Here is a 26,657-nt window from a genome sequence, read left to right as displayed (position 1 = left end):
CCGGCCAGTCTGGGGAACAGGCTGTGGCAGTTGCGGGAAACCAGTCAGAACCCCAGGTAGTTTTCAGTCTGTTTCCTCTGCCTGGTTCCATGAGAGTAAGCAAGTGTGTGCATGTGCTTCATGAGCAGAGTGTTGGTTTGGTTTCTTACAGCCCTCTGCTAAGTCCCAGTGGTTTTCAAACCAGCTAAGGGGGCTGTCTTCCCAGAGTCATGCCCAACAGGTATCTTTAACCCATCATTCCCCAGGGAGGATCCCTGAGACTGTGAAATCCTTCTCCTCTTGTGTGTCCCGTACTAGAGGCACTTGTCCTGGCCAGATTTCATTTCCTCCCTTCCTACCCAACTCTGTGCATTCTTTGTTTGTAACCTTGGTTGTAGAAGAGCCGTAAAGGTTCCAGATTGTTTTCAGCAAGAGTTGTTTCACGTGTAGATATCTTTCGATGTGTTGGTGGAAGAAGGTGAACTCAGAATCCTCATACTCTGCCATCTTGATCTCCCACCCATCTGCCCCTGACTTTCCATGAGAGACAAGATGATGATCCTCCATTTTTTCCCTTTGGACTTTCTAAGAATATTTCCATAGTAAAAGGCTGTTGTTATCATTGTTGTTTTAGTGGTGATCATACCCTCTAAGACTTTAGTTTGCAAAAATGTACCTATAGCTGAAGAGTTCAAATCCAAGCAAAGGACGGGTGATAAAGGTCAGGAATAACGAGAATGTCCTGAGGCGGATCTCTGAGGTTTTCATTTTCACAGACCCATTTTTGTGCAGCATGTATAAATCATCTAACATTAGTTGTTGAGTAAATGTGACATGAATTTAGCCATTCATCCTTTTTGCTGTTGCAGAACTTAGAGCTTCTTCCTGGGCTATGGCTTTGAGAAGCCAATGCAAACACAGATATTTCAATAATTCATTTGCAATAGAGATAGATTTAAACATTTTAATATTCTTAAAAGAATATTTGATTTGGGTTGAGAGGGAGCTGACTTGATTTTCTTAGAAGAGTGGTGTGAATGATTGGGCAAACCAGCGTCTTTATAAGGTGGTTTTTAAATTACATTGCTTGGAGTGTTTACTATTTATTTACTTGACTTTTGCCCTTGCATGAAAAGCCGGAAGGAAATATGTCTTAATAAAGACTTAGTATACTTTGGTTTAAGAACCTGGTGACGTGGTGAATGGGGAATTAGGACTTAGGTATTGTCTATCCCAGATTTAGGAAGTCAGGGAGGTGAGGTTATAACTAGTGAAAACTTGTTTTCAAGATTCCCTTCACTCTGAAAGTTGGGGTTTTGCATGAGAAAACCCCCAAACAATAATATTTTAGTCCCCCAATGAAAGATTGGGAAATGCAAATGTTGTATGAATGATAGATCTTTCTCTTTTTCCAATTTTGTATTTCTTGATTTAAAATCTTAAATTACACTGATGAGTTAGGATTCACTTCAGAGCATGTTTAAAATTCAAAATGTGACTTGATTTTTAAGTCTTTGATTTACATACTTTCAGGAACCCATTTATTATAGAAAGCAAGAACAGCTGTGTTCTCCCTCGGGGTGGTTGTTTCAGTCAAATCCTTTTAAAACATGAATTAGGAAGATTAGGATTTAATCTTTGTTTCTTCCAACAACAAAAAAAATCTTATTATACAGTTAATATACCTCCTAGTCCAGAATGTGTTATCAGAAAGTACATATTGTCTACTTTTTCATCAACGGTATATTTATAACTTTTAGAGTATTTTGTAGTTACATCAGGAAACCTGAAAGATTTGCTCTATTTATTTTTCCAAATTCACTGAATTTAGGAAACTGTAAGGTGATGAACCTATCACTGAGCTATTTGATGAGTATTTTTGCCACAAGCTACTAGAAAGAAAAGAACCATTACCAAAAGTAGGAAGAAGTAACTTGTGGGTTAGCTATTATGTGATAGTAATCACAATGTCTTGGTAAGAAATTAAGCACCAAGTTAAACAATAATGATGGTACTCAAGTTTTGTAGAAGGTATTATAACAAAATGTTGGCATTAAAGAAACACTTGCAATTTACGGAAGTCTAAACTATTTTTTAAGGCCCGTATGGGCAGCTGAAGAGGTATTTGTCCCACGTGCGTACTGGAGGTGGGTGGAGATAACAAGTAGCTTGCCATACCAGAGAGACTATGGCATACATGGAAAGTTGTCTTTTAAAAATGGAAAAAGTCCAATCAAGGAGAATGGGGAAGCTTGTAAATTAAGCAGGTCATGTGTAAACTGTCTTTTAGGCAGGTCGAAAAGAGAAAAATTGGTGAAATTCTTTAAAATCAGTCATAAGTTTTTCAGTTACTCAAAAGCGGGCAGTTTACTGGGTCTATTTGGTGATGATGGTACAATGAACTTGAGAGGAAAATAATGTTAATGATCTGTTTGTCTAATAAAAAAGATATTAGGGGATGATGCTAATAACTCTATAATTTGCCTTCTGAAATTGATGACCAGGTTAAATTGTAATAAATGAACAAATAATCTAGGTGCAATTAACAAATTAAATATAGACAAGTTAGAACTATATAACATTCTTCTATATTTTGAAGGAATTCAAAGTAAAGTTTTAGATGTAGACTAATAAGGCAGTTAAGTATAAATTAGATTGACATGTACACACTACTATTATATTTAAAATAAAATGCCCTTCCATGAAAAAGTAAAATTAATTAATAACATGCCCTTTGGTTTGGAAATAAGGTTTGGAAATCCTTATTTCTACTTGATCAGCAGTATATATTCAGCAATATGAATTTAAGTAAGGTTAAGGGTTACCCATTGGAAAAGACTCTGATGCTGGGAGGGATTGGGGGCAGGAGGAAAAGGGGACGACAGAGGATGAGATGGTTGGATGGCATCACAGACTCGATGGACGTGAGTCTGAGTGAACTCCAGGAGTTGGTGATGGACAGGGAGGCCTGGTGTGCTGCGATTCATGGGATCGCAAAGAGTTGGACATGACTGAGCGACTGAACTGAACTGAACTGACTGAAGGGTTATCCTGTGGGAGTCAAATTTGAAATAAAAATTGTGCACTATTAGATGTCGGATATTTCTGAGTCAGGGAAGGACAGTGAAGTTATAAAATCTAAGTCTTGCCAATATATTTGTTAACCTGAAGACTTATGCTTAATTCAGATTTTGCTGTAGAAAAATATTGACTTATTCTGGAATTTTATTTTCAGCCATTGATGAGAGCATTACATACAGATGAAAGTTGAAAGTGTTAGTTGCTCGGTCATATAGCCTACTCTGTATGACCCCATGGACCATAGCCCACCAGGCTTCTCTGTCCATGGGATGCTCCAGGCAAGAATGCTGAAGTAGGTAGCCATTCCCTTCTCCAGGGGATCTTCCCGAACCAGGAATTAAACCCAGGTCTCCTGTGTTGCAGGCAGATTCTTTACCAGCTGAGCCACACATATAGATAGGATCCCAAATGAAGAAGGAGGAAAAAAAAGACTTGTAGATTCTTGGGTCTTTTGTGTTCTGTGTTGTTTACATGGTGGTTTTCAAGTACAGGTGCTGTGATTGGGTTGTCCAAGTCGGAGAGTTTAAAGGTAATATTTTGCTGGTGGAATGTAAGAATTTTAATGACGCCCCTACCTACAGTAGGTTAGGTATTCTCTCACTATCACTACCATTGCACTAATGTGCAAATTGTATATAGTCAGCTGCTTTATTCTAAAAAGAGTCTGGCCCTTTGGCATGCGCCAGAGACAACATTTGCTGTATGAGATTGTTTCTGATAGCAGGATCAGCTAAGCCCATTTAATGTGGGTGATCCAATAGAATATGGACTACCCGTTTGGGTTACAGTTGTTCTAACAAAGCACATGTGGAGAGTCAAGGGAATTTGTATGCTTTCTTTTAGATAAATGTGATAAAAGATAAAATCTTTTAGATAGATTTATTTTCCTTCATTTAAAACTTTGATACTAAATGTTTGTGTTCTTCCCTTTCTTTTCTCCCTGCCCCGTCAGAATAATATAGCCGATCCAGAAGAGCTCTTCACAAAATTAGAACGCATTGGAAAAGGCTCCTTTGGAGAAGTTTTCAAAGGAATTGATAACCGTAGCCAGCAAGTGGTTGCTATTAAAATCATAGACCTCGAGGAAGCAGAGGATGAAATTGAAGACATTCAGCAAGAAATAACGGTTTTGAGTCAGTGTGACAGCTCATATGTAACGAAATACTATGGATCATATTTAAAGGTAATGTGTGCACTGGATCATTTAGGTCATGAGGTATTTTGATTATGAGTCTTTCTTTTTTTAATTCTGTTTTTTGAAAGGCAGTGTCTTAAATTAGGATTTGGCAGCCTTCGGCCTTCAGGCAGAATCCAGCTCCATTTGTAGGGCCAAAATAGATTTAGATTTAGCAGCTGTGTCCTGAATGCATCCAGTATTCAGCTGCACCATTTTTCCACACCTGAACTTTTGGGTTGATGGGGGAGCAGAAAGGCAGCTGAGCCTTGACACATAACCTTTGTCAGGAAAGAGCTTTCTTCCTGGACTTTCACACATTATTCTCAATGGCCCAGTCTGTCTCAACCTCAGAATTGATGGCATATGTACTGTAAGTATGTCACTTGTTCCATTGAGTTATGGTGGTTATTTACACATCCTCCCTGTAGATTATGAGCTTCTTAATGTCAGGCAGTTTAGTTCAACCTGTTATGTTTTCACATCACATAGCACAGGGCATGGCACATCTTAAGCACATGATAAATACTTGTTGAAATATAATTAAATAGAATAATATCTAACCCCACCACCAAAAAAGTTGGATTTTTAGTTTCCAGGATTATAGAATTAACAGACACCTAAAGTTCCAGCAGATGGAGGTATTTCTGCATCACAGAAAACTCTTTGATGAGTTCTTGGGTTCCAGAGTTAGAGTCAAGATTTGTATCTATTGAAATATAAACAATAAATAATTAGAAAAATCTAGCTTAGATTAGAGTTTAAATTATTTTAAAATTTAAAACTATATCCCCATATTGATATTTTTCAAAGGAAGGCAGTATTAGTTAGATCTTTGATTTTCAGGGCTTATAAGAGGGAAGGGTTTTTTGTTTATTTGCTTGTCTATCTCTAGGCCAGAAGGGTGTGTTTATAACCTATTAGGCTCTTGGCCTGCACAAAAGTTAATGCTGTCTTTTTATCCTTTTATATTCTGCTGATCAAATATACCCTGGGATAAACTGTATTAGTTAATACTCATATAGATATTCATTATCAATTTCCCTGGCTTTTTTTTTTCTTTTTTTTTTTTTTTTCTTTTTTGACTTTACAACATTGTATTGGTTTTGCCATATATCAACACGAATCTGCCACAGGTATACACGTGTTCCCCATCCTGAACCCTCCTCCTTCCTCCCTCCCCATAGAGCCTAATTTTTTTTGTTTTTGGCCAAGCTGTGTGGCTTACAGGATTGCACCCCAGCCCCTGTCAGTAGGAGTGCAGAGTCCTAACCACTGAACCGCCAGGGAATTCCCAACAGAGGCTAATGTAGTCTAAGAGTATGTGAATTAGGTGACTGTGGAATTAACGCGTAGTAGAATAAATCATTAAATAACCAGTCACTGTGTGTCACACTGTACTAGATTATGGAGATGTAAAAGGGAACAGCTCCTGCCTTTGAAGAGCTTACAATCCCGTTTTCCACTACAGTGGTGTAGATTTTGTGATTGAATGCATACAAGGTACAAGGTACCATTTGCATAAATAAGCAAATGGTCACTTCTATCATTTTTTCCCATTATGGTATGAAGGAAAGACTCACAGGAGGAAGTAATACTGCTAGTGACTCATATCCAATATACTTTGGAGTGTTAGCCATTACTCTGTTTTACTGTATACATAATTACTTGATTCTTTGTGGTATATTTTGCTTTCATATTCTTTCCTAAAAAGCTTATTTAGCGGGTCAGATTCCCTTTTTCAGTATCCTATTGGCCTCCAGTCTCAGTAGTTTTAGGTCCCCCTTCTAATTCCCGTGGTTGTAGGCAGCCCGGGAAATTTGGTGGTGGTAGTGGTGATGGTGGTGTGTGTGTGTGCATGCGCATGCTCATTCTGGTTTACTCTTTCTGGATTGAATCCTTATAATTTCAGATCCACTCTGGAGCAAATCTGAACACTTGGTATTTTTAGGCGTCTGTACCAGATAAGCTACTTTTGGTAACTGACTCAAAATATTAAGTAAGCCCTATTTAAAATGTGTACTGATATGGTATTGACTTTTACTGGTTGCTTTTGCTGTGCTGTGCTTAGTCACTCAGTCGTGTCTGACTCTTTGTTTCCTCATGGATTGATTATAGCACATCAGACTCCTTTGCCCATGGGATTTTCCAGGCAAGAATACTGGAGTGAGTTGCCATGCCCTTCTCCAGGGGATCTTTCCAACCCAGAAATCGAACCAGGGTCTCCTGCATTGCGGGCGGATTTATTACAAGCTGAGCTACCAGGGAAGCCCCACTGGTTGCTTACAACCTTTATTTGTATTCAATACTACCATGGAAAATGAATTGTAACTCTGTTTGCTCTATTTATTCCTAATATTTCACATTTTAAAAAATTTCCCTCATAGTATACACGTACCAGTCATCCCCCAGATACTTAATCTTTTAACAAATATAACTGATAGTCTGTTTTCTCCAAATCTTGATTGCAGAATATTTTTAGGCCAGTAAAGGACACAGAACTCTTATCCAAGATGTCTTCTTAAAGAATTAAACTGCATTATTTTTATCTCTTTAACCGATCATTAAAGTACATTATAAGAAAGACTACTTTGAAGAACGTGTTACTTCATGATAAAATTGTAGAAATTCAGATGGCTGATATTGATTATTTGTATCTAGATTATTTGTACACATACACACATATTGTCTCATTATGGGTATACGTATATACACAGAAAGAAAAAGAATTATAATTTTATAACTCTTTAATACTGTTTATTTAAATTACTTTCTTAAATCAACCCCTTGTTTATTTTCCATTTATATTAAGACGTAGTGTGACTTTTCAGGCTTGCTTTTTTAAACTAAAATCACATCAAATATAACAGGGTTTGGCTTGGTGCAGTCAATGTAACTCAAGGCTGCATCCTCTAAGTACCATCAGAGAACTGCATCATCAATTGACTTCTGTTCTTATTGTGGCCCATCCTTGGATTTCAGATAACATGGGGGATTTTGTGAGTCAAGCTAATTGAGTAAAATAGGATACTGAGTTCTTCTCAGGTTGTCCTAATACAGGATATAACCAGGACCTCACTGTAAGCTGGAGGAAAAGTTATTACATTTGAGAGAAAATTATATGCTCTCTGAAACTGTATATAGTTGTAGTGCTTTTCTTGAGACTTGCAAAAATGTACTGGGTATTCATTTTGACTGAGCTCACTGTATAACTTTGTTTTTAAAAACAAGAGTAAAAACCAGATAAACACATCAGTATGACCACAGTATTTTCCTTTAATTTTAGTTCAGTGCAGATTTTCTTGACAGACAAAGTTAGTCTTTATGAAGAGTGCTAAAATAAGCAAACCCTTCCCTTCTGATCTCATAATACTGGAAGAATCTTTTATAATCTTTAAATATTTTTCTAGTTCGATGTAAATCTTAAAATGAAGGTCACTCAGGCATTGAATAGAATTTGAATCATGCCTTTATGTGCTGCTGAAAATTGCTTTTAGATTTCTGTTTATGTTGAGGATATATGCCCCCCTCCATATACCACAACTCCTGATATTTATTTTTTAAAAAAGAATTGAGTGATTGAAGTAAAATATTCCAGAACAGGATCTGTACACAGCTTTCTCATTATTTTTCCTGAGACTTTTGTGTGTGCTTATTCCCAATGTATGGTGAATGTTTCTGGAATATTTCTGGAATTTTCTTTAAATAAAAAAATTTAGTTTTCTTGTGCAACTTGAAGGAAATTGAGAGGGAAATATTTCCTCCTTTTTCAGTGTTTTTTTTTTCCCACTCAAAATCAGAATCGCTTTAAATTTCCTATAATACACCTATAAGAAGCCTCATATTAGACTCAATGCAGCAGATATTTATTAATTGGGTACCTCCTCTGTGTCTTCCTCTCACTCTGCATGTTCACGCTCATCTTTCTCATCTACTTTATTCTGACAGTTTTTAAATTCCTGTCTCTGGTTTCAGCTTCTCTCCTTAGCTCCAGATAGGTGGATCTAACTTCCCTCATATCTCCCACTTATCTGTGAGTAGGTTTATCAAGTACACTAACCCCCAGACTGGGGAGTAGCATTTAAAATGGGTCTTGAATATGATTTTGATAGGGGTTGGGATATCAGAATATAATCAATCTGATTTCGGTATTGACCATCTGGTGATGTCCATGTGTAGAGTCCTCTCTTGTGTTGTTGGAAGAGGGTGTTTGCTATGATCAAATGTGCGTTCTCTTGGTAAAACTCTATTAGCCTTTGCCCTGCTACATTCTGTACTCCAAGGCCAAATTTCCTGTTACTCCAGGTATTTCTTGACTTGCTACATTTGCATTCCAGTCGCCTATAATGAAAAGGACATCTTTTTTGGGTGTTAGTTCTAGAAGGTTTTGTAGGTCTTCAGAGAACCGTCCAACTTCTTCAGCATTACTGGTCGGGGCATAGACTTGGATTACTGTGATAGTGAATGGTTTGCCTTGGAAATGAACAGAGATCATTCTGTCGTTTTTGAGATTGCATCCAAGTGCTTCATTCCGGACTCTTTTTGTTGACTATGATGGCTACTCCATTTCTTCTAAGGGATTCTTGCCCACAGTAGTAGATGTAATAGTCATCTGAGTTAAATTCACCCATTCCAGTCCATTTTAGTTCACTGATTCCTAAAATGTTGACATTCACTCTTGCCATCTCCTGTTTGACCACTTCCAATTTACCTTGATTCATGGACCTAACATTCCAGGTTCCTATGCAATATTGCTCTTTACAGCATTGGACTTTACTTCCATCACCAGTCACATCTACAACTGGGCATTGTTTTTGCTTTGGCTCCGTCTCTTCATTCTTTCTGGAGTTATTTCTCCACTGATCTCCAGTAGCAATATTGGGCACCTACCGACCTGGGGAGTTCATCTTTCATTGTCCTGTGTTTTCGCCATTTCATACTGTTCATGGGGTTCTCAAGGCAAGAATACTGAAGTGATTTGCCATTCCCATCTCACACGCTAGCGAAGTAATGCTCAAAATTCTCTAAGCCAGGCTTCAACAGTATGTGAACCATGAACTTCCAGATGTTCAAGCTGGATTTAGAAAAGGCAGAGGAACCAGAGATCAAATTGCCAACATCTGTTGGATCATCAAAGAAGTGAGAGAGTTCCAGAAAAACATCTACTTCTGCTTTATTAACTGTGCCAAAGCCTTTGACTATGTGGATCACAATAAACTGTGGAAAATTCTGAAAGAGATGGGAATACCAGACCACCTGACCTGCTTCCTGAGAAATCTGTATGCAGAAGCAACACTTAGAACTGGACATGGAACAACAGACTGGTGCCAGATTGGAAAAGGAGTATGTCAAGGCTGTATATTGTCACCCTGCTTATTTAACTTATATGCAGAGTACATCATAAGAAATGCTGGGCTGGAGGAAGCACAAGCTGAAATCAAGATTGGTGGGAGAAATATCAATAACCTCAGATATGCAGATGACACCACACTTATGGCAGAAAGTGAAGAGGAACTAAAAAGCCTCTTAATGAAAGTGAAAGAGGAGAGTGAAAAAGTTGGCTTAAAACTCAGCAGGCAGAAAACTTAAGATCATGGCATCCGGTCCCATCACTTCATGGCAAATAGATGAGGAAACAGTGGAAACAGTGACAGACTTTATTTTTTGGGCTCCAAAATCACTGCAGATGGTGATTGCAGCCATGAAATTAGAAGATGCTTGCTCCTTGGAAGAAAAGTTATGATCAACCTAGACAGCATTTTAAAAAGCAGAGACATTACTTTTCCAACAAAGGTCCATCTAGTCAAAGCTTTGGTTTGTCCAGTAGTCACGTATGGATGTGAGAGTTGGAGTAGAAAGAAAGCTGAGCATCAAAGAATTGATGCTTTTGAACTGTGGTGTTGGAGAAGACTCTTGAGAGTCCCTTGGACTGCAAGGAGATCCCACCAGTCTATCCTAAAGGGAATTAGTCCTGATTATTTATTGGAAGGACTGATGCTGAAGCTGAAACTCCAGTACTTTGGCCACCTGATGCAAAGAACTGACTCATTGGGAAAGACCCCGATGCTGGGAAAGATAGAAGGCGGGAGGAGAAGGGGACAGCAGAAGATGAGATGGTTGGATGGCATCACTGACTCAAAGGACATGAGTTTTAGTGGGCTCTAAGAGTTGGTGATGTACAGGGAAGCCTGGTGTGCTGCAGTCCATGGGGTTGCAAAGAGTCGGACATGACTGAGCAACTGAACTGAACTGAACTGAGATGTGAGACTGGGGTATAGACAAGGCATTCTTGACTGGAAAAAAAAATCTCAGGTAGTAAAGTTCTGGCAAGGTGATCTCTACTGTTCCTTGCGGTTCTGTAAAATTTTACATTCTGTCTCTTTTTTTTTTACTGTAGTGGAATATGCATCACAAAAGTTATCATTTTAACCCTTTTAAATGTACAGTTCTGTGTCATTTCATACACTCCAGTGACTGTGTGGCCATCTCTACCATTCATCTCCAGAATGCTTTCACCTTCCTCAACCGAAACTCTGTACCCATTAATCTATAACTCCCCATTCTCCCCTCACCATAGTCCTTGGTAACCACCATTCTAATTTCTGTCTTTAGTTTCCCTACCCTAGACTCCTCAGATCAGTGGGATCATATAACATTTGCCCAGTGGTGACTTGTTTGTCTTACTTGCATATGCTGGTTTATGTGGTCAGTGTTATATTTGGCTATTTGCTTCATAGACCGACCTGCTTAATTCAACATATACTTGATCTATGTTCATGTATATGAACTTGATCTATGATCTGTTATCTTGAAAATACATATCATGGGTATTTTACATGTTCTTTTCTTTTAAATGTTTGTTTTTCTGTGAACAAATGAATCCCAAGGTCCACAGTAGCGTTTCTGCCCACTTTGGCCAAATGTCTGCTTTAGTGGCACACAGTGGCATTCAAAGGCCCCATGGGGTGATGGAGTTGATACTCCAGACACCAGTGATTTGTTAAAACTAGACTCCAACTTCTCCCTGGTAAACAGTATAACTCTGAAGTACTTACTCTTTAGGTTTTCTGCATTTTGGAACAGAGAGCCATTTCCTGACCCCTAACTTACCACCCCGGAGAAGGCAATGGCACCCCACTCCAGTACTCTTGCCTGGAAAATCCCATGGATGGAGGAGCCTGGTAGGCTGCAGTCCATGGGGTCGCTAAGAGTCGGACACGGCTGAGCAACTTCACTTTCACTTTTCACTTTCCTGCATTGGAGAAGGAAATGGCAACCCACTCCAGTGTTCTTGCCTGGAGAATCCCAGGGATTGGGGAGCCTGGTGGCTGCCGTCTATGGGGTCACACAGAGTTGGACACGACTGAAGTGACTTAGCAGCAGCAGCAGCAGCAACTTACCACCCATGTTGATGCAGGACTTTACACTTACTCTTTCCAACCCATTGCTAAAACGTGTGGGTCATTTTATAATTGGAAAAGTGGCATTTTCCCTGCAGGGACTTCCTATGCTTAAATGTGCCGGATATATGGTTATGGTTTAGAGCAACTTGGCTCTTTTAGATTTGTAAACCACTATGTAGATATCATCTTAGGCTTTTAAATTATTTAAGAATAAACCAAATATTTGCATTCTCAAACGCAAACATCTTTTACCAGAAATCAAAGGTAATAGTTGTAGTTCCCCAAAAGAATACAAACACATGATCTGGGAGTTTTGGTCAGGTTTGGTTTGTGATTGGTGTTTTCATTAAGACCCACTGTGGACAAGGAACGAGTTAAGAGCCTGTGTGGATTAAGCATCCGTGAGTAGGCAGGAGCTCCACCAGCTTGCCATTCCTGCCTGTGCCCAGTCGCACTTTGCTTCAGTTCCTCTGCTTGCCTCACAGTCATCTGAATGTCCAGACATATAACCATCCTCCAGCAACACTTGTCTGCAGAAGTGACGGTCAGAAGGAAGCACCCAGAAAACCTATCAGACAGCTCTGGTTCCCTGCCTGTTTCGAAAGAGTCCTAGTTCCACTGAATAGCTCGCTTGCAAAGAGGAAGCATTTTCAGACCTGGAAGTTGCTTAGTCATAAGGTTAATGACATTTTTAAGCTTTCTATGAATACTTTTTAGTGACGAACAGACAGTTGGTAAGTCTCTGTTTTCAATTGGTACCAAAAAAAAAAAAAAAAAAGCCACACATTGTTTTTAACTTGGAAAACAGGTGCTCTCATTCACACAGAACTGCAAAACAGATAAACATGTTTTGTAAGATCTTTCCATTTTTCTCTGAAATGTCACGTGCATGGGAAGCATTCTGAATTCATGAGGTAGAATGTAGTACTTATTAGAAACAAACAGTGGCAAAAGACAAGCTTCTCCGGCTATATGGCATTGTGAGGAACAGTTCACAGTTATCATGTTCTGAGTGTCTAATTTCTATACTTAAAACAAGTTGCATGAACCCCTCCTGGAACTCTTCTGCCCTCTCACTGTTATGGGGATTCATTTTGTCTCGTTCCTACTATAGATGCTATTCTCTCTCCTAAGCTCAAGCGAGCTTGTTGTGACAGGAGAGAGCGGGTGTCAAGATGGGTGGAGGGCATTGTTCCTCTCTCTCTTAGACATCCTACATAGTGTCAACATCTTAATTTAACTGAACCTTCCCTCCCCAGTCCCTAACTCTCGGCCACAGACTGTTCCCCCCACTACAGTGTCCCCTAAACACCCATCATCATTTTTCTGGAGTCCATTTTCTGCCATCATAAAGCCCTAGCCTCACAGAGACACTTGGAAATTTTGAATGGAACTCCTATTTCCCAAGGATTTTAGAGTTTCAGAACTACCAGCAATAGCTTGAGAATCTTTATCTTGCAGCTGGGACTGTAAAGGTGAGAAATGTGTTCCCGGAATCCCAACATGAAGCAAGACACTGAATCCACTTTTCCCCTAGAAACATTGTTATGGTATAAACAGTCTCTCTGGTGTTCTTTCAGGTATACTATGGATACCTTTGTGTTAAATTGTCTTTTGGAGGGGACTTCTCCAGGAACCTATGCATTATTTTTATGGCAAAATGCTTGCTTTCCAAATCCCAAACATCTTTCTTAAAAAAAGTGGACTTTTGGAATACAATCCATTCACAGCTTGGCTATTTGCCAGTATAATAAAACCAACCATTCTGCTTCCAGTCAGTTCTGTGGTCCTAAAAAAATTCAGAGAATACCACTCATGAAGTGTTATGGAGAGAGAGAGAGATGTCTCCAGTATTTCAAACTGTAGCTGAAAGAAAATTTAATGATCTCCAAATTTTGTCTGATACAGCTGAATAGTGTGTGTGTACACACCTGTTTTGTAATTCAAATGTGTGTTCCCTCTATGGAGCTCCATTTCCTATTGTACAACTGACAGTGAAGTTAATTTTACCTGGATTAATCATCATGCTCTTCAAGCTACACATTTCCTTTCTCTTATCCATTTACCTTGGGGGAGAGGGGGCTATAGTGTTCTTACTAGTTTCTACATTTGTACAAAAAAATGCCCATTAATCATGGCTGATAAAAGTTGTAAAATAGATTAAAACAAAAACTAAAATAAGGTAGAGTACCCAATGTCCTCAGACTCTCAGATCACATGGGAAGTACTCAGAAGCCCCGTTCAAAATTTCTAACGTCTCCATTTACTTCCTCATTCATTTCCTTTCAGTATCATCATTCAAAATAATAATTTAAAGCTATGGTTTTTTCCTAACTTTTATTAAAGTTGCTAATAGTTTGACAATAAGCAACAATAATGTGTCATCTATAATATTTAGCTATATCATACATTCAGTAGGTTTCAGGGAGAGTCAAGACTTAGGACTTGACTCTCATTTGTAATATTCTATGGAAATATATATTGAGTTCCAAACAACTAATTTTAAACCTATATTTTAAAGCCAGTACATTAGTATGTCAGATTGAACATTTATGCTAGTATGTTGTTTGGCTCCAGTTTATAATTATTAAGCTATTTCATGGTTTTCACAGGGTTCAAAATTATGGATAATAATGGAATACCTGGGTGGCGGTTCAGCACTGGATCTTGTAAGTATTTTTAAACTATTACACACACACATCCATACTTTCACTTTTTCTTTTAATTGGAGTAAGCATTGGCTTTTGGGCAAGCTAAGTGGTTGCTTTAGTTAATATGTTCACTCTGCCTTCAGGACTGCTACTCTTAACATATATTCAGCTGTATTGCAGGTTCTGCACATTGCTGGCATTCTTAAAGTATGTAAGAAATGCAAACAGCTTAATAAAATTCCCTCCAAATTAGAAATGAGTGTGTGAGAGTTGCCATCAGTTTCATGTTTTACTTTACATGCTTATCCCTGAGAAGACTGAGTGTTCTTAGATTTTTGAAGAGATCTCATCCAGATAACTGTTTCTAAATGTGGTTCTTGGGTTTTGACCAAGAAGCCCTACAGACCCAGCTCTCTGCAGAGTTCTCTCTGCCTTTCTGTAGGTGATGTGGAAATGTGATGGCATTTTTGTCACAATGACTTGGAAATGCCACAGCCATTTTAGCAGACCAGGCTGCTAAAATCCTGCAGTGTGAGGGAAAAGTTCTAATAAATGAAGATGTGTTGTGCACAGAATATTATTGAGAAACACTGGTTGTTTTCCCCCAAGTGGTGTCATTCTATCAGTGTTGTCCCTCCCCCTTTAAAATTGTTATTAATATGACATTGTATTTAAAATGCAATATGAATGACTAGAGACAACTTTGTGTGATAGAATGACTACTGGGCTGGCCTATGCGAGTTTGAGTTTCTAGGGCTGCCTCTGTTTATAACTAAGTCTGTGACTGTGAGCCAGACACATAAATTCCTTGGGCTTGACGTCCTATAAAATGAAGTTGCACTAAGTTGTCTTCCATCTTTAATATTACACAACTTTTATATAATATGCTCTGCCTTTGAAATTGGAGTCTGCTGTTTCTAAAAGTAAAGTGTTTTGATGATTAAGATCACCGAGTAATGTTTTAATTCTTATTTTTTTTAAGTAGAGATGAATTTCTCTGACTGAAAGTGATCAAATATTTCTTAAAGGCTTTAATATTGACTCCCAGTACCTCCAAAGTTTCAAATAATCCTATGAACAGAAATGACCATAAGCGATTTTTCCTTCCTTTAGACAGAACCATATTTAAACCATTCAAAAGAAATGGTAATTAAACTTGATGGAGAGCCTCATCTTCTAGGAATTCATCTCAGTTTTATCAGTTGCTGAGTTAGGCCACCCTTCCTTGTTTCTAATCTAATTCTTACATCCTAAAGCTCCATTTCATTTTTTTTTTTCTTTCTCGCTCCTGTCTAGTGAGAGAACATAACTGGTATTTCTTTAGCTAATAGTCCTTCATGCATATGGAGTCAGGTCTCATTCTCACCATTAAATGATCTCAGCTCTATTTGTCTTGTCATGTAGTTTGATTAAACAATAGTTTATTCATTAGCTCCACAAGAAGCCTCACAATTGCTCTAGGAGCCTCCTCCTACTTTTTAAATATTAAGAATCCTTTCCAAATTTATCACAGTTACCTTAACTGGCCCCCCAAAATGTTTACCATGTCACTTCCCTGTTTTGTAGGCATTGGCAAGACAAAGTGCACTGCTTTCATCAGGATCTCTGATAGCAACGGGAAGCACTGGACGGTGCCCCAGCCCTAACTAATACAATCTGTATCCCCCAAGAGTAGTTGGGGCAGTTTTATGAAACCTCTGAATGAAATGATTGTGAGATCTTAATCTCATTCTGAGCTCTGCCTAAGTCCAAAAATAACAATTAGCATAAATTCAATGAACTTAAACTGTTTTTAGCTGTGTAGTGGCTAAAAATCAAGACACCTAGATCCTGTCCCCAGTTCTGCCATTGACTAGCTGGCTAATATTGGGCAGACTATTTAACCTGTGACTCAGATGTTCAAATAAGAAATTAGATGAGTAATCTCTCTAGTTTTCTTTTTCTAGCTTTAATACTTAATACTATTATGATTTAATTATAAACCTCATTGACTCGACTTTGTAGGGAGAACAAATGCTGAGAACATACTATTCTTCATTTAGGAGAATGCTATCGTTTGGAGGAATCTAAGAAAGGATCAGGGTTAGAGGAGGGCACTGCTACCAGGGACAAGAGAAATTAAAAGGAATGCTGGGCAAAAGTGTTCATCCCTTTAAACTGGTGCCTGACTATTGTAATATGATTATGACCAGTAATTAAGTTCAACACTATATAGTATATGGACCTTCCCCAAAGGCTCAGCTGGTAAAGAACCAGCCTGCCAATGTAGAAGATACAAGAGATGTGGGTTCAATCCCTGGGTCGGGAAGATCCCCTGGCGAAGGAAATGGCAACCTACTCCAATATTCTTCCCTGGAGAATCCCATGGACAGAGGAGTCTGGCGGGCTGCAGTCCATGGGGTTGCAAAGAATAAGACACACCTTAGCAACTGAAAACAACAACTATATACCTCAAGATTTCCTCCCATTCTTACAAAAAAAATCAGTTGTGTGTGAACAGACTTTGAGCATACTGTACATTATTTTATTGAATTGATTATACCTCACTTGTTTCCAATAAAAATTGCAGTGGCTTACAACAAAAACACATATAATAAGGTTAAGATGATAAAACATGAGCACCAGGGGAAAAAGTTGGAAACAATATGCTAACCATAAGAGAAAGCATAGCAAAACATGCTGCATTAGGGACTGGCTGGAAGTCAAAGCAGTGTGGGAGAACACCCCCAAGCCTGCAAATGTCCCTCTCTTGAATATCCTCAGTTGACAACAAAGGCAAATCATACAAAGCCAGCACCCTGCCCTGGGGTAGACGTGTTAGCTATTAGAGACATGGTAAAGTCTTCAGTCTTTGGAGAGAAGCTCCATTGTGCGCTCCAAGGACAGTGGACCAGGATCTTGGCATCATCTCTCCCAAGATTGCATTGGAAATTTTTAAAAAGCAACCTCTATTCCATCTATTTACTTTCCTTTTCTTTCCAGCTCCTTTTTTTCTCCTTTTCTGATCATTATCATCATGCCTAAGGAAACATTTTAACCACAAGGTTTGGGATAATTTTCTGTCTGACATGAACAAGAAAAACCCAACTCTGCCACCACCCCACTCCCATTTCCCTGCCACGGAAGTGCCCTTCCCATCCTCCTCCAGTACCCAGTTAAGTGAGATTGCATTGAATTTTAAACTGGACCTGAGTATACCAGATAAGCTAATGTGTCTTTAGGACCACTTTTCTGTTGGTTTTTACTAAAGTATATTTTTAAAATGCTGTATTATTCAGACCACTTTTAGAAATCCTTCAGAATGATAGCTAGTACCTTTTATATGGACCTTGCCCAATTTTCTGAGTGACTGAGAATATACCTCCTCTGGCCCTGTCAACATTTTATAATCAATGATACTAAAGTACTAGTCTTAAGTAGTATTACTTGACATTTATCTTTAAGTTGCTTGGTAGTACCTCAGAATTTCATTACCAGCAATCAATAAAATAATATACCATTTTCACCTTTTAGATGACTTTAATCACTGGTGTTTAAATAGATACTTTGGGGTGGAAGTTGATACATTTGAAAGTAAATAGATACTGTTACCTAGGAAAGGCACCTACTGAACTATAAACATCCCTGAAGTACACTATATATCCAGAGCATAGTTAATATTAAATAGTGAGACCGAAGTATGGGTTCTATTTTAAGCTGTTAAATTTCAACATGAAAGTGCCCTTTATTCAGAATAAATATGGCATTCATGAAAGATGAAATACAGAAGGTGCCAAAGAGCTGTGAATCCCTCCCAGTGTGAGGCAGAGTGGGCAATATTTGATTTTCACCACCTCTTCCCTCCTTCCAGCAAACAGAACTCTACCTCAGCTCTGACTTTAGATTCCCACCCTTTCCTGTAATAATATTATACAGTCCACTGTTTGTGCTTTATGAGGTACCAGAATTTTTAAATAACCATTTATTTTAAAGAGAGATTTTCAGATATTCCATTACAAATTCTCCTGAAACTTAATCATTGCTTTCCTTGTATTGCAGTTGAAACCACTGGCTTTAGTACAGGGATGGGGAAAGAAAGGGAAATGTGTTATGTTTATTTGAAAAACTGCATCGCTCCATGATTTGAATTTCTTTTTACAATGAAAGTTTGAGTAGTTTAATTATTATATTCCTAGCTAAAACTTAAATCTGAGTCTCCAAAAAGTCTCTATGCTTTATAATGTTTTTGAAATACGTAAATGTTAAGAACGGTGCTACAGCAGACCCATATGATCAGATTGGGTTGCTGCAGAAATCTTATGGACCATCTGATCTAAAAATCAGTTTAGTGTAAATATTTAATGTTTTAAACAGCAAATGCCAAAATTTAAGTAGTTGATATATTTTTTCCTATCTGTCATGACTTAAGCATGTTCCTTAGATCTTTAATGTAAATATTTAAGAACCTCAAGATTTGAAGCTAATATATAGTTATATTATCTTTCAAGATTAAATCTAATCATTAAAATCTAATCATTGAAAACCCTTTTAGCCCTTTGACTTAGCTCTCTTCACCCGTAAGAATTTTCTCATTTGTTTAAATACTGGCTCAATAAACAGAACTGCTTCATTATATATAAGCAATTCCCTTATTTCAAAGATAATGTTAAGTTTGAACTTTATTGTTCCAAACTTTTACATGTATATGTGTGTCTTTCCCCCTAAGCTGCGAGCTGGTCCATTTGATGAGTTCCAGATCGCTACCATGCTAAAGGAAATTTTGAAAGGTCTGGACTACCTGCATTCTGAAAAGAAAATTCACCGAGACATAAAAGGTATACAGAAGTCTAATATGAACCTGAGAAAAATAGATGCATTCTGAGGAAGCTGAGTTTTTTTTTCATTTCCTTTTCCCTCCTAGCTGCCAACGTCTTGCTCTCAGAGCAAGGAGATGTGAAACTTGCTGACTTTGGAGTGGCTGGCCAGCTGACGGATACACAAATTAAAAGAAATACCTTTGTGGGAACACCATTTTGGATGGCTCCTGAAGTTATCCAGCAGTCAGCTTATGACTCAAAAGTGAAGTGTTACCTATAAACTATTTTGTTTTTAATATTGTTTTACATAGCATCCTATCCTATTTAATAAACTGCCTTAATTCTCCTTCCTCTTAGAGTATTTCTAAAACTAGAGTCATGTCAAATTTTGCTGCTAAATCATAAGTTCCCTAGATGCTGGTAATACTGAATATTTGGATCTTCTTCCCTTCAGTGGCCTTCCATCCTACTTGGAATAAATCCAAAGTCCTTACTATCACATACATGGCTCTCTACTGTCTGGCCCTTGTCCACCTCTGCCTCATCTCCCACCACTCTCCTCCATTTTCTACCCATTTCAGCCACAGTGGCCTCTTTACTGGTCCATAAACACAGCAAGTCCCCTCCAGCCTCAGGACCTTTGCACTTGCCTCTCCCTCTTACTGGAATAACTTTCCTCTCAATCAGATCTCTGCTTAAACATTACTGACACAGAATAGTCTTCCCTAGCCATCCCATGTAAATTTGCAGCCCTTTTACCTTATCATTCATTACTCCATTATCCTGATTTTGTATTTTCTTCACAGAACTTAATACCATCTGACATCCTATTGTTTATTCATTTATCTTTCTCTTCTACTAGAACATCAGCCTCTTGAGAGCAGGAATTTTTGTCTGGTTTAGTCACCACCCGAATTCTTTGTGTTTGGAATGCAGTGCCTGGCACAAAGTAGGGAATTTGATACTTTTCTAAAAAAATGAATTGTATCAAAAAGTTATTAACACCACATTTCTTGAGACATTTTAATATTGTATGACCATTAGACTCCACAGGTTATTTTGTGGCAGAATGTTAGAATGGAATTTCAAGGTAATTGTTCTTTGCTCCTTACCTTAGGCTGACATTTGGTCACTGGGAATCACTGCTATTGAACTAGCCAAGGGAGAGCCACCTAACTCTGATATGCATCCAATGAGAGTTCTGTTTCTTATTCCAAAAAACAATCCTCCAACTCTTGTCGGAGACTTCACTAAATCCTTTAAGGAGTTTATTGATGCTTGCCTGAACAAAGATCCATCATTTGTGAGTATATGTGCTATGACCGTTGTTTTCTGTGATCAGATATACATAGAGCCAATGTGGTTTGTTCAATAGTAAGGAATACAGTGCCTGTGGAAACTGTCTACAGACCATCCAGGAACCTGACTGTCCCGTCTGTGTTGCTAATTTTGTTCGGTTGTTGACAAGATCCGTAGTTCTTCTCTCCTTCCCCTGCATCTTCTCTTTTTGCTATGTTCCCTAGCACCTTCCTCATTCTGTTGATCGTTTCCTATTTCAAGGGGAAATAAAGTTCATTTTCTAGGATGTCATTAAGAAAGTATAACTATGCACAATGATTTTTATTCAGCTGTTTTCATTTTTCATGAAAAGTTGTTGGTGTTTCATGATTTTTTATTTAATGTTCAGAAATTCCAACATGAAGTTGTATACTTTTCCTGAAGTCTAGTGAGCTCCGTTCATTTAGTTGGCAAATTTGATTACAGTTGTTTGTTTTTAAAATAAAGTTGCCTAAAATATACAAGAACTATCTAAATTGGATGTAACTATCATAGGTTGCTAATGAATATTCTGATATTAATAAACTATTAGGGAGGAAATATCCCCCACAGCACATGGTGTTTTTCTTTAGATGCAGTATGAATTACTGTGTGATGGAGAAGGGATTACTGTGGGGGTCATGTGATGTGTGCAGATAATAAGAAAGTTAGAGCCTTGCTAGTTCTCATGCTTTTTTCCCAATTTACAGTAAATATAATAAAAGTATTTTCATGTACAATCTTGTTTTAAAATTTTTACTTAATTATTGAAGTCCTGTCATGTGTTTCTCTGCTTTGAAGAAAGCCCTGCCTGCCTGTTTGCTGCTGCATAGGCCGCCTTTTGCCACCGGATTTTAGCAAGTTGATACCAAAGTAGTGAATTTAATTTAGTTGCCTTGAGCCACTTCGGAAATAGAATTAGCTATTGTCCTATGGCATTTTAGTTATCCTCATATTTATAGACAAACTTTTATACCTTTCAGCTTAATAATTGATAATGATTTCATATCACTCTTTGCAATCATAAAAAGCCTAGAAATACTGGTATCCTTCCTTTTTTGTTCCTTAGCGTCCTACAGCTAAAGAACTTCTGAAACATAAATTCATTGTAAAAAATTCAAAGAAGACTTCTTATCTGACTGAACTGATAGATCGATTTAAGAGATGGAAGGCAGAAGGACACAGCGATGATGAATCTGATTCTGACGGGTCTGATTCGTACGTACCAATTGTTTACTTTTTATGTAGATAGCCCATTTCAGTATTTCATATCTTTTACTGTGAGCTGATACGCTTTCTCTAGCATAAAATATAAACCTTATTCTAAAGTGTGACTTTAGAAATTGTGAAAATCTTTTAAAATTGTGGTCTGTGAAGTACAATGAATTTGGAAACACGTTTTTTTTTTTTTTTTCTTCTTAGAAGTGAATTTAGTTTCAAATGGTCTCAGTCTAACCCCTAGTGGATACTTGAGTATATTACAAAATTTTGGAACAAGATTGCATTTAAGGTGTTTTATTAGCTTGCCCAAAGTGATAAAGAGCAATGTCTTCTCATACTTTCCTGGCAACCTGCAAAACCTCTCTGGAGAACTAACGTTTCTCACCTCTTGGCCATGTACCAAACTGTCATCAGACCGGTACATTGAAGTATTCATTTATATCTGATTTGTACCCCCTAAAAAGTTGCATTATTTTTTAACTACAGCATTTATACTAACATTTGAGCCTCTAACTCCTTAACTTAATTTAGACTACAGAGTCTGTAGGCTACACCAGAATTAGCTCCTCTGCTAGTTGAATTGACACAAAGGCAACACCAAATCTCTTCAGGTAATATCTGCATTTATGAGAAATTGTCCAACTTTTGAAAGGTCTAAAAAGTACCAAGGTAGTTGTCTTTACTCTGTTCTAATGGTTGTTGGCCTTTGCTGCCCATTAGTCAGTCATGGAGCCTTTAAAAATGTAAATTAACTATACTCCAATATAAAATAAGATTAAAAAAAAAAAACACAAGCCACACTACAGGAGATCTTGATCTAGTCATTGAAGGGATTGGGCCAGGACATTATATATAGTAAGAGACCTTCACATGTGATTCTGATATACACTTAGAGCTGGGTACCATTGCTACTCTTTGGCAGAAAGCAGTGTGTATTTGAAACTGAGATCAAATGATTTTTTTTATACATTGGGACAGTTATCCATTCAGAATCTGTCTGCACTGATTTGATATTTTCCCCAAGCTGTGTCATTTGGGAACTTATAGAAATATCTTTGGCAATCTCTTTAGGGAGTCCACCAGCAGGGAAAATAATACTCATCCTGAATGGAGCTTTACCACTGTGCGAAAGAAGCCTGATCCTAAGAAACTACAGAATGGGGCAGTATGTATACAGAGATGATCACTTCCTTTTGGTAGACTTTTTCGAACTATAAAATGAGACAGTGTGATGGCCAGAAATTGTTAGAATTTAATACCCCTAAATGCTTGTCTACCTCACTGTGGTCCACAGTATGTTTCATTTGCCATTCATTTCAAACTAATTAAGAAAAGGTCATAGAAGTCATTTAAGTGGCCATTGGTATGTTTTAAAACAGAATTGTGCATATTAATTGTAATCCTAGAAGTTAGAGGCCTCTGGACAATGGATGGGAATGAGTGATGTGAAGAAAGTATGGAGACTTGCCTTGTATTGGGTCTTTTTTGAGGAGGACGCCAATGAATGCACGAGTGATTATTTTAATTTCATGTGTATAATCTATAATATTTGTTCAAAGGAGCAAGATCTTGTACAAACCCTGAGCTGTTTGTCTATGATAATCACACCTGCATTTGCTGAAGTAAGTACAGACTCATAAGCTTTGGCTATCTATTTTAAGAAGTTTAGTAATTTTAAATGTTATAGCTATTGATCTTTCTCAGCTTAAACAGCAGGATGAGAATAATGCAAGCAGGAATCAGGCAATCGAAGAACTGGAGAAAAGTATTGCCGTGGCTGAAGCTGCCTGTCCTGGCATTACAGATAAAATGGTGAAGAAATTAATTGAAAAATTTCAAAAGTAAGCTTGAAATGTCATTTTTAAAAAACTATTTTGACATTTTCTGTTGGATGTTCATTTATGATGTGATGATTACCTACTTATTTTGGTTATTCCTACAAAGTCAATTCTTAATAGTCATATAATTGAAAACTGTTTTGTGTGCCGCCCATCTGAAATATTAGCTTTTGGAATTATCTGCACACATTACAAGGTAGTTTTCCACTGAATGAAATGGCCTGGTTGTTTTTCTCTTTTTTTTTTTTTTGTTAGTAGGAGTGTAGACAAAAGGCCAGGGGGCATATTCTTACTTGGACCCTTGTAAATACCATTTAGGAATGCTTTCATTCTTGCTGCTGTTCTTATCACAGTGCTATTCACAGTTTCAGTGCTATAGTTCATTAAGTTTAACCCCCATAGGAAAAGTTAAGGAAAGGATTTTAGGTAGAGAAACTCAAATGAAGATTCTGAAAAGTTCTTTTGGTTGATTTCAGTTTCTATACTGTCTCTTAAACTGTTGCTTTAACTTTGTTCACACTCAGTAAAGTTCTTACATTTAATTGTTAAATTCCCTTTTAAAATGCATATACAAACACAACTTCTTAGCTCAAGCAAGTTATAAAGCAATACTAATCTTAGCCTTAATCTCATTAGATGGCTTCTCAGTGTATCTTTATATTTCTTTGTATTTGTAATGCCGCTGGGATCAAGTTGGAACAAACTATACAGCTGTAAAACATACTCTGCTAGATCTTTTTAGCTGATAAAGCCTATTTATATTCATCAGCTAAAACCCCTCTTAAAATCCCTTAGTTTTTCTTAAATTAATTTATTTATTTTAATTGGAGGCTAATTAAAATCCCTTAATTTTTAATGAAAACCTCTCTTCTCTTGTCCAATTTGCAAACAAATCAATTGGAAGTTGTAAAGTCAGACACAGAAGGGATTTTTTTTAACTTCCTTATATTTTAGCATCCGTATGATGAGACCCAATACAGTTGTGTCTGCTGAATCACTTCCTTCACTGGAGAGTTTATACAGATATAAGATAGACACACGCATACTTATACATCATTTAAATTTTTCCTAATTTTATAGGTGTTCGACAGATGAATCCCCCTAAGAAACTTCTCGTTATTGGCTTCTATTTCATATGGACCCAGAGAAACCCACCAAAGCTACTTCAAGCTTACCAATGCTTAACTCATGAGCTCCATGTGCCTTTTGGATCTTTGTGACATTGAAGATTTGGAAGAAGCTATTCAACTATTTTGTGATGGTGTTTATCATTTTCTATTTTAAAGAGATTATTTTGTAAGGAGTAACTTTTAATACTATAGTTTCACCTGTATTCTAGTAAATGTTGAGACAGTTTTGCTTTTAGGTATCATTATTGCTTAAGTTACTAGGATGAATACTTTTCATGTTTTGATCTTTAGTTAACTGTACACTTATGAAACATACAGGTTGTTCAAAGTCATCGTAAATATTCAACTTTTATAATCATCAAACTTCAAAAAGCTTTTTTTAAACACAGCATATTCTAAAAATGACTATTGGTGGGGAAGCAGAAACAAGTCACACATTCTTAAGATAGAAGTTTTTGATAAGCTCTTAGAAATGAAACCTGGAAAAGTATTGATGTTTCTACGAAGTGGGTATGATATTCCAGGCAGCTCAATAATGATTACATTTGAGAGCCCTGCGTCTGTAGTGTTTAGAGGCAACATGTAGCAACAGAAGTACCTCTTGTGTGCAGTATTTACTTTCTCTTATGGAAGAGATGGTTGATCCTTATTTAACATGGTTGGGAAGTTAAAGCAATACCAATTAGCCAAGGATGAATTTTCAGTAATACTGGAAGAATAAGGATTCGTTTTAAAAACCAACTCAAATCGCATATAATATGAGTGGATTTGGGGAGCTTAAAAGAAGCTGATTATCGTGTGATTATAAATACCTGGTCAACAGGTATGAATATAATTTAAACCAGCATATTTTTGTCATGGTCTTAAAATGTCCTATAAACTATTTATACATTTTTGTTCTTCATAACTATCCAATACATAAGCATCATTTGTTCATTTTTGAGAGGGTATTTAAATAAGCATTTTCTAATTCATATGAAAATAACCATAGTACTGGATGATTTCTGTCCGTACAAAGGTAAGTTAGATTGTACAGTTAATTTTCAGTTATATTTATGGTACTGTTACATGGGTAATACCCTTTTCTTTTAAACCCAGTATACATATTATGCCTGCCTAAGGTCTGAAGTGGGGCTGTATTTCAGTAGTTGTAGAATTATTGATATTAATTAGTTTTGATAGTTTGTTTTATTGTTTGGATCTGCACAATTTGGGTTTTGCACAAAAGTCATTTTAATAAAGCTCAATAATTGCCAAATATTAGAAGATGTTCTTCAAGTGAAGAATAAGTTTTTAGTCAAAGTGGCCATTACCTCCTCCTCTTTTGTAATAATACACACACTTGAATAAGTTGTTGTTGTGTCATATGCCAAGAAAATGTTTTCATTGGTGCCTATACTGTAATAATTACTTTTAACACATTTTATTTTGAAGTAATAGTTGAGTGAAAATTTTCACCTGCTAACTAACTGAAACTCCATCACAGTTTATAATTTGTAGAGGCCTGGTAATAATTTTGCAACTCATGTATTAAATGAATATTTTTATAAAAGTAAAAGCAACAAATTTTTAAATTGATTATTTGAAACTTTCAGCACAGCTGCATTATGAATAGAAAATTGTATTGCTTATTCATTTTAGTTATTAGTCCTGTAAACTGTTTCTGGGTAAGCATACTTCAATGTTTTGGGGGGATTTAAAAATAAATATTTAAATTTCATGGTCCTTAATGTTTGTTTTCTTGAGGGGTATGGTATTTTACTTATTTCAAATTATTTCTCCTTTCCCCTTTCATTTATTGTTGGAACTTTAACATCAGAGTTTCCATTGGAAACTAGAAGATATTCTTCACAATTTTATTATGCATTGATTATAGCTCCAATGGACTATAATTTGAATATCTGATTTCTGTCCTGCTTGAATATCTGTCATGATTTCTGCCTCCTGTCCCGACAAAATTATTAACGGAGTCCTCTTTCACTCAAAAATGTCCTTATTAGGTTAGACAGTAAATTATATGGTCACCCTAATATAGTTTTATAGAAAATCTTATACAGATTTGAACCC

At 37.1% G+C, this 26,657-nt stretch overlaps 1 protein-coding gene across 2 annotated transcripts in view; it reads left to right on the top strand.

The window, feature by feature from the left end:
* Positions 1 to 26,315, top strand: part of STK26 (serine/threonine kinase 26) — a 66,479-nt gene extending 40,164 nt beyond the window's left edge. For both annotated transcript variants that reach the window (XM_086388299.1, XM_086388300.1), the window contains 10 exons: positions 4,013 to 4,243; positions 14,250 to 14,306; positions 18,994 to 19,102; positions 19,189 to 19,346; positions 20,202 to 20,387; positions 21,471 to 21,619; positions 22,694 to 22,787; positions 23,182 to 23,244; positions 23,327 to 23,463; positions 24,541 to 26,315. In XM_086388299.1, coding sequence (XP_086244425.1) covers positions 4,013 to 4,243; positions 14,250 to 14,306; positions 18,994 to 19,102; positions 19,189 to 19,346; positions 20,202 to 20,387; positions 21,471 to 21,619; positions 22,694 to 22,787; positions 23,182 to 23,244; positions 23,327 to 23,463; positions 24,541 to 24,565 — 1,209 coding nt within the window. In that variant the 3' untranslated portion in view covers positions 24,566 to 26,315. The remainder of the gene's footprint in view (positions 1 to 4,012; positions 4,244 to 14,249; positions 14,307 to 18,993; positions 19,103 to 19,188; positions 19,347 to 20,201; positions 20,388 to 21,470; positions 21,620 to 22,693; positions 22,788 to 23,181; positions 23,245 to 23,326; positions 23,464 to 24,540) is intronic.
* The last annotated feature ends 342 nt before the right edge of the window (positions 26,316 to 26,657 follow it).

The sequence above is a fragment of the Bos grunniens genome, chromosome X (genome assembly GCF_055505025.1).
Source record: "Bos grunniens cultivar Pamir isolate PY7600 chromosome X, Bosgru_T2T1.0, whole genome shotgun sequence".
Classification (NCBI taxonomy): Eukaryota; Metazoa; Chordata; class Mammalia; order Artiodactyla; family Bovidae; genus Bos; species Bos grunniens.
This window is presented reverse-complemented; position numbering and strand designations above follow the sequence as displayed.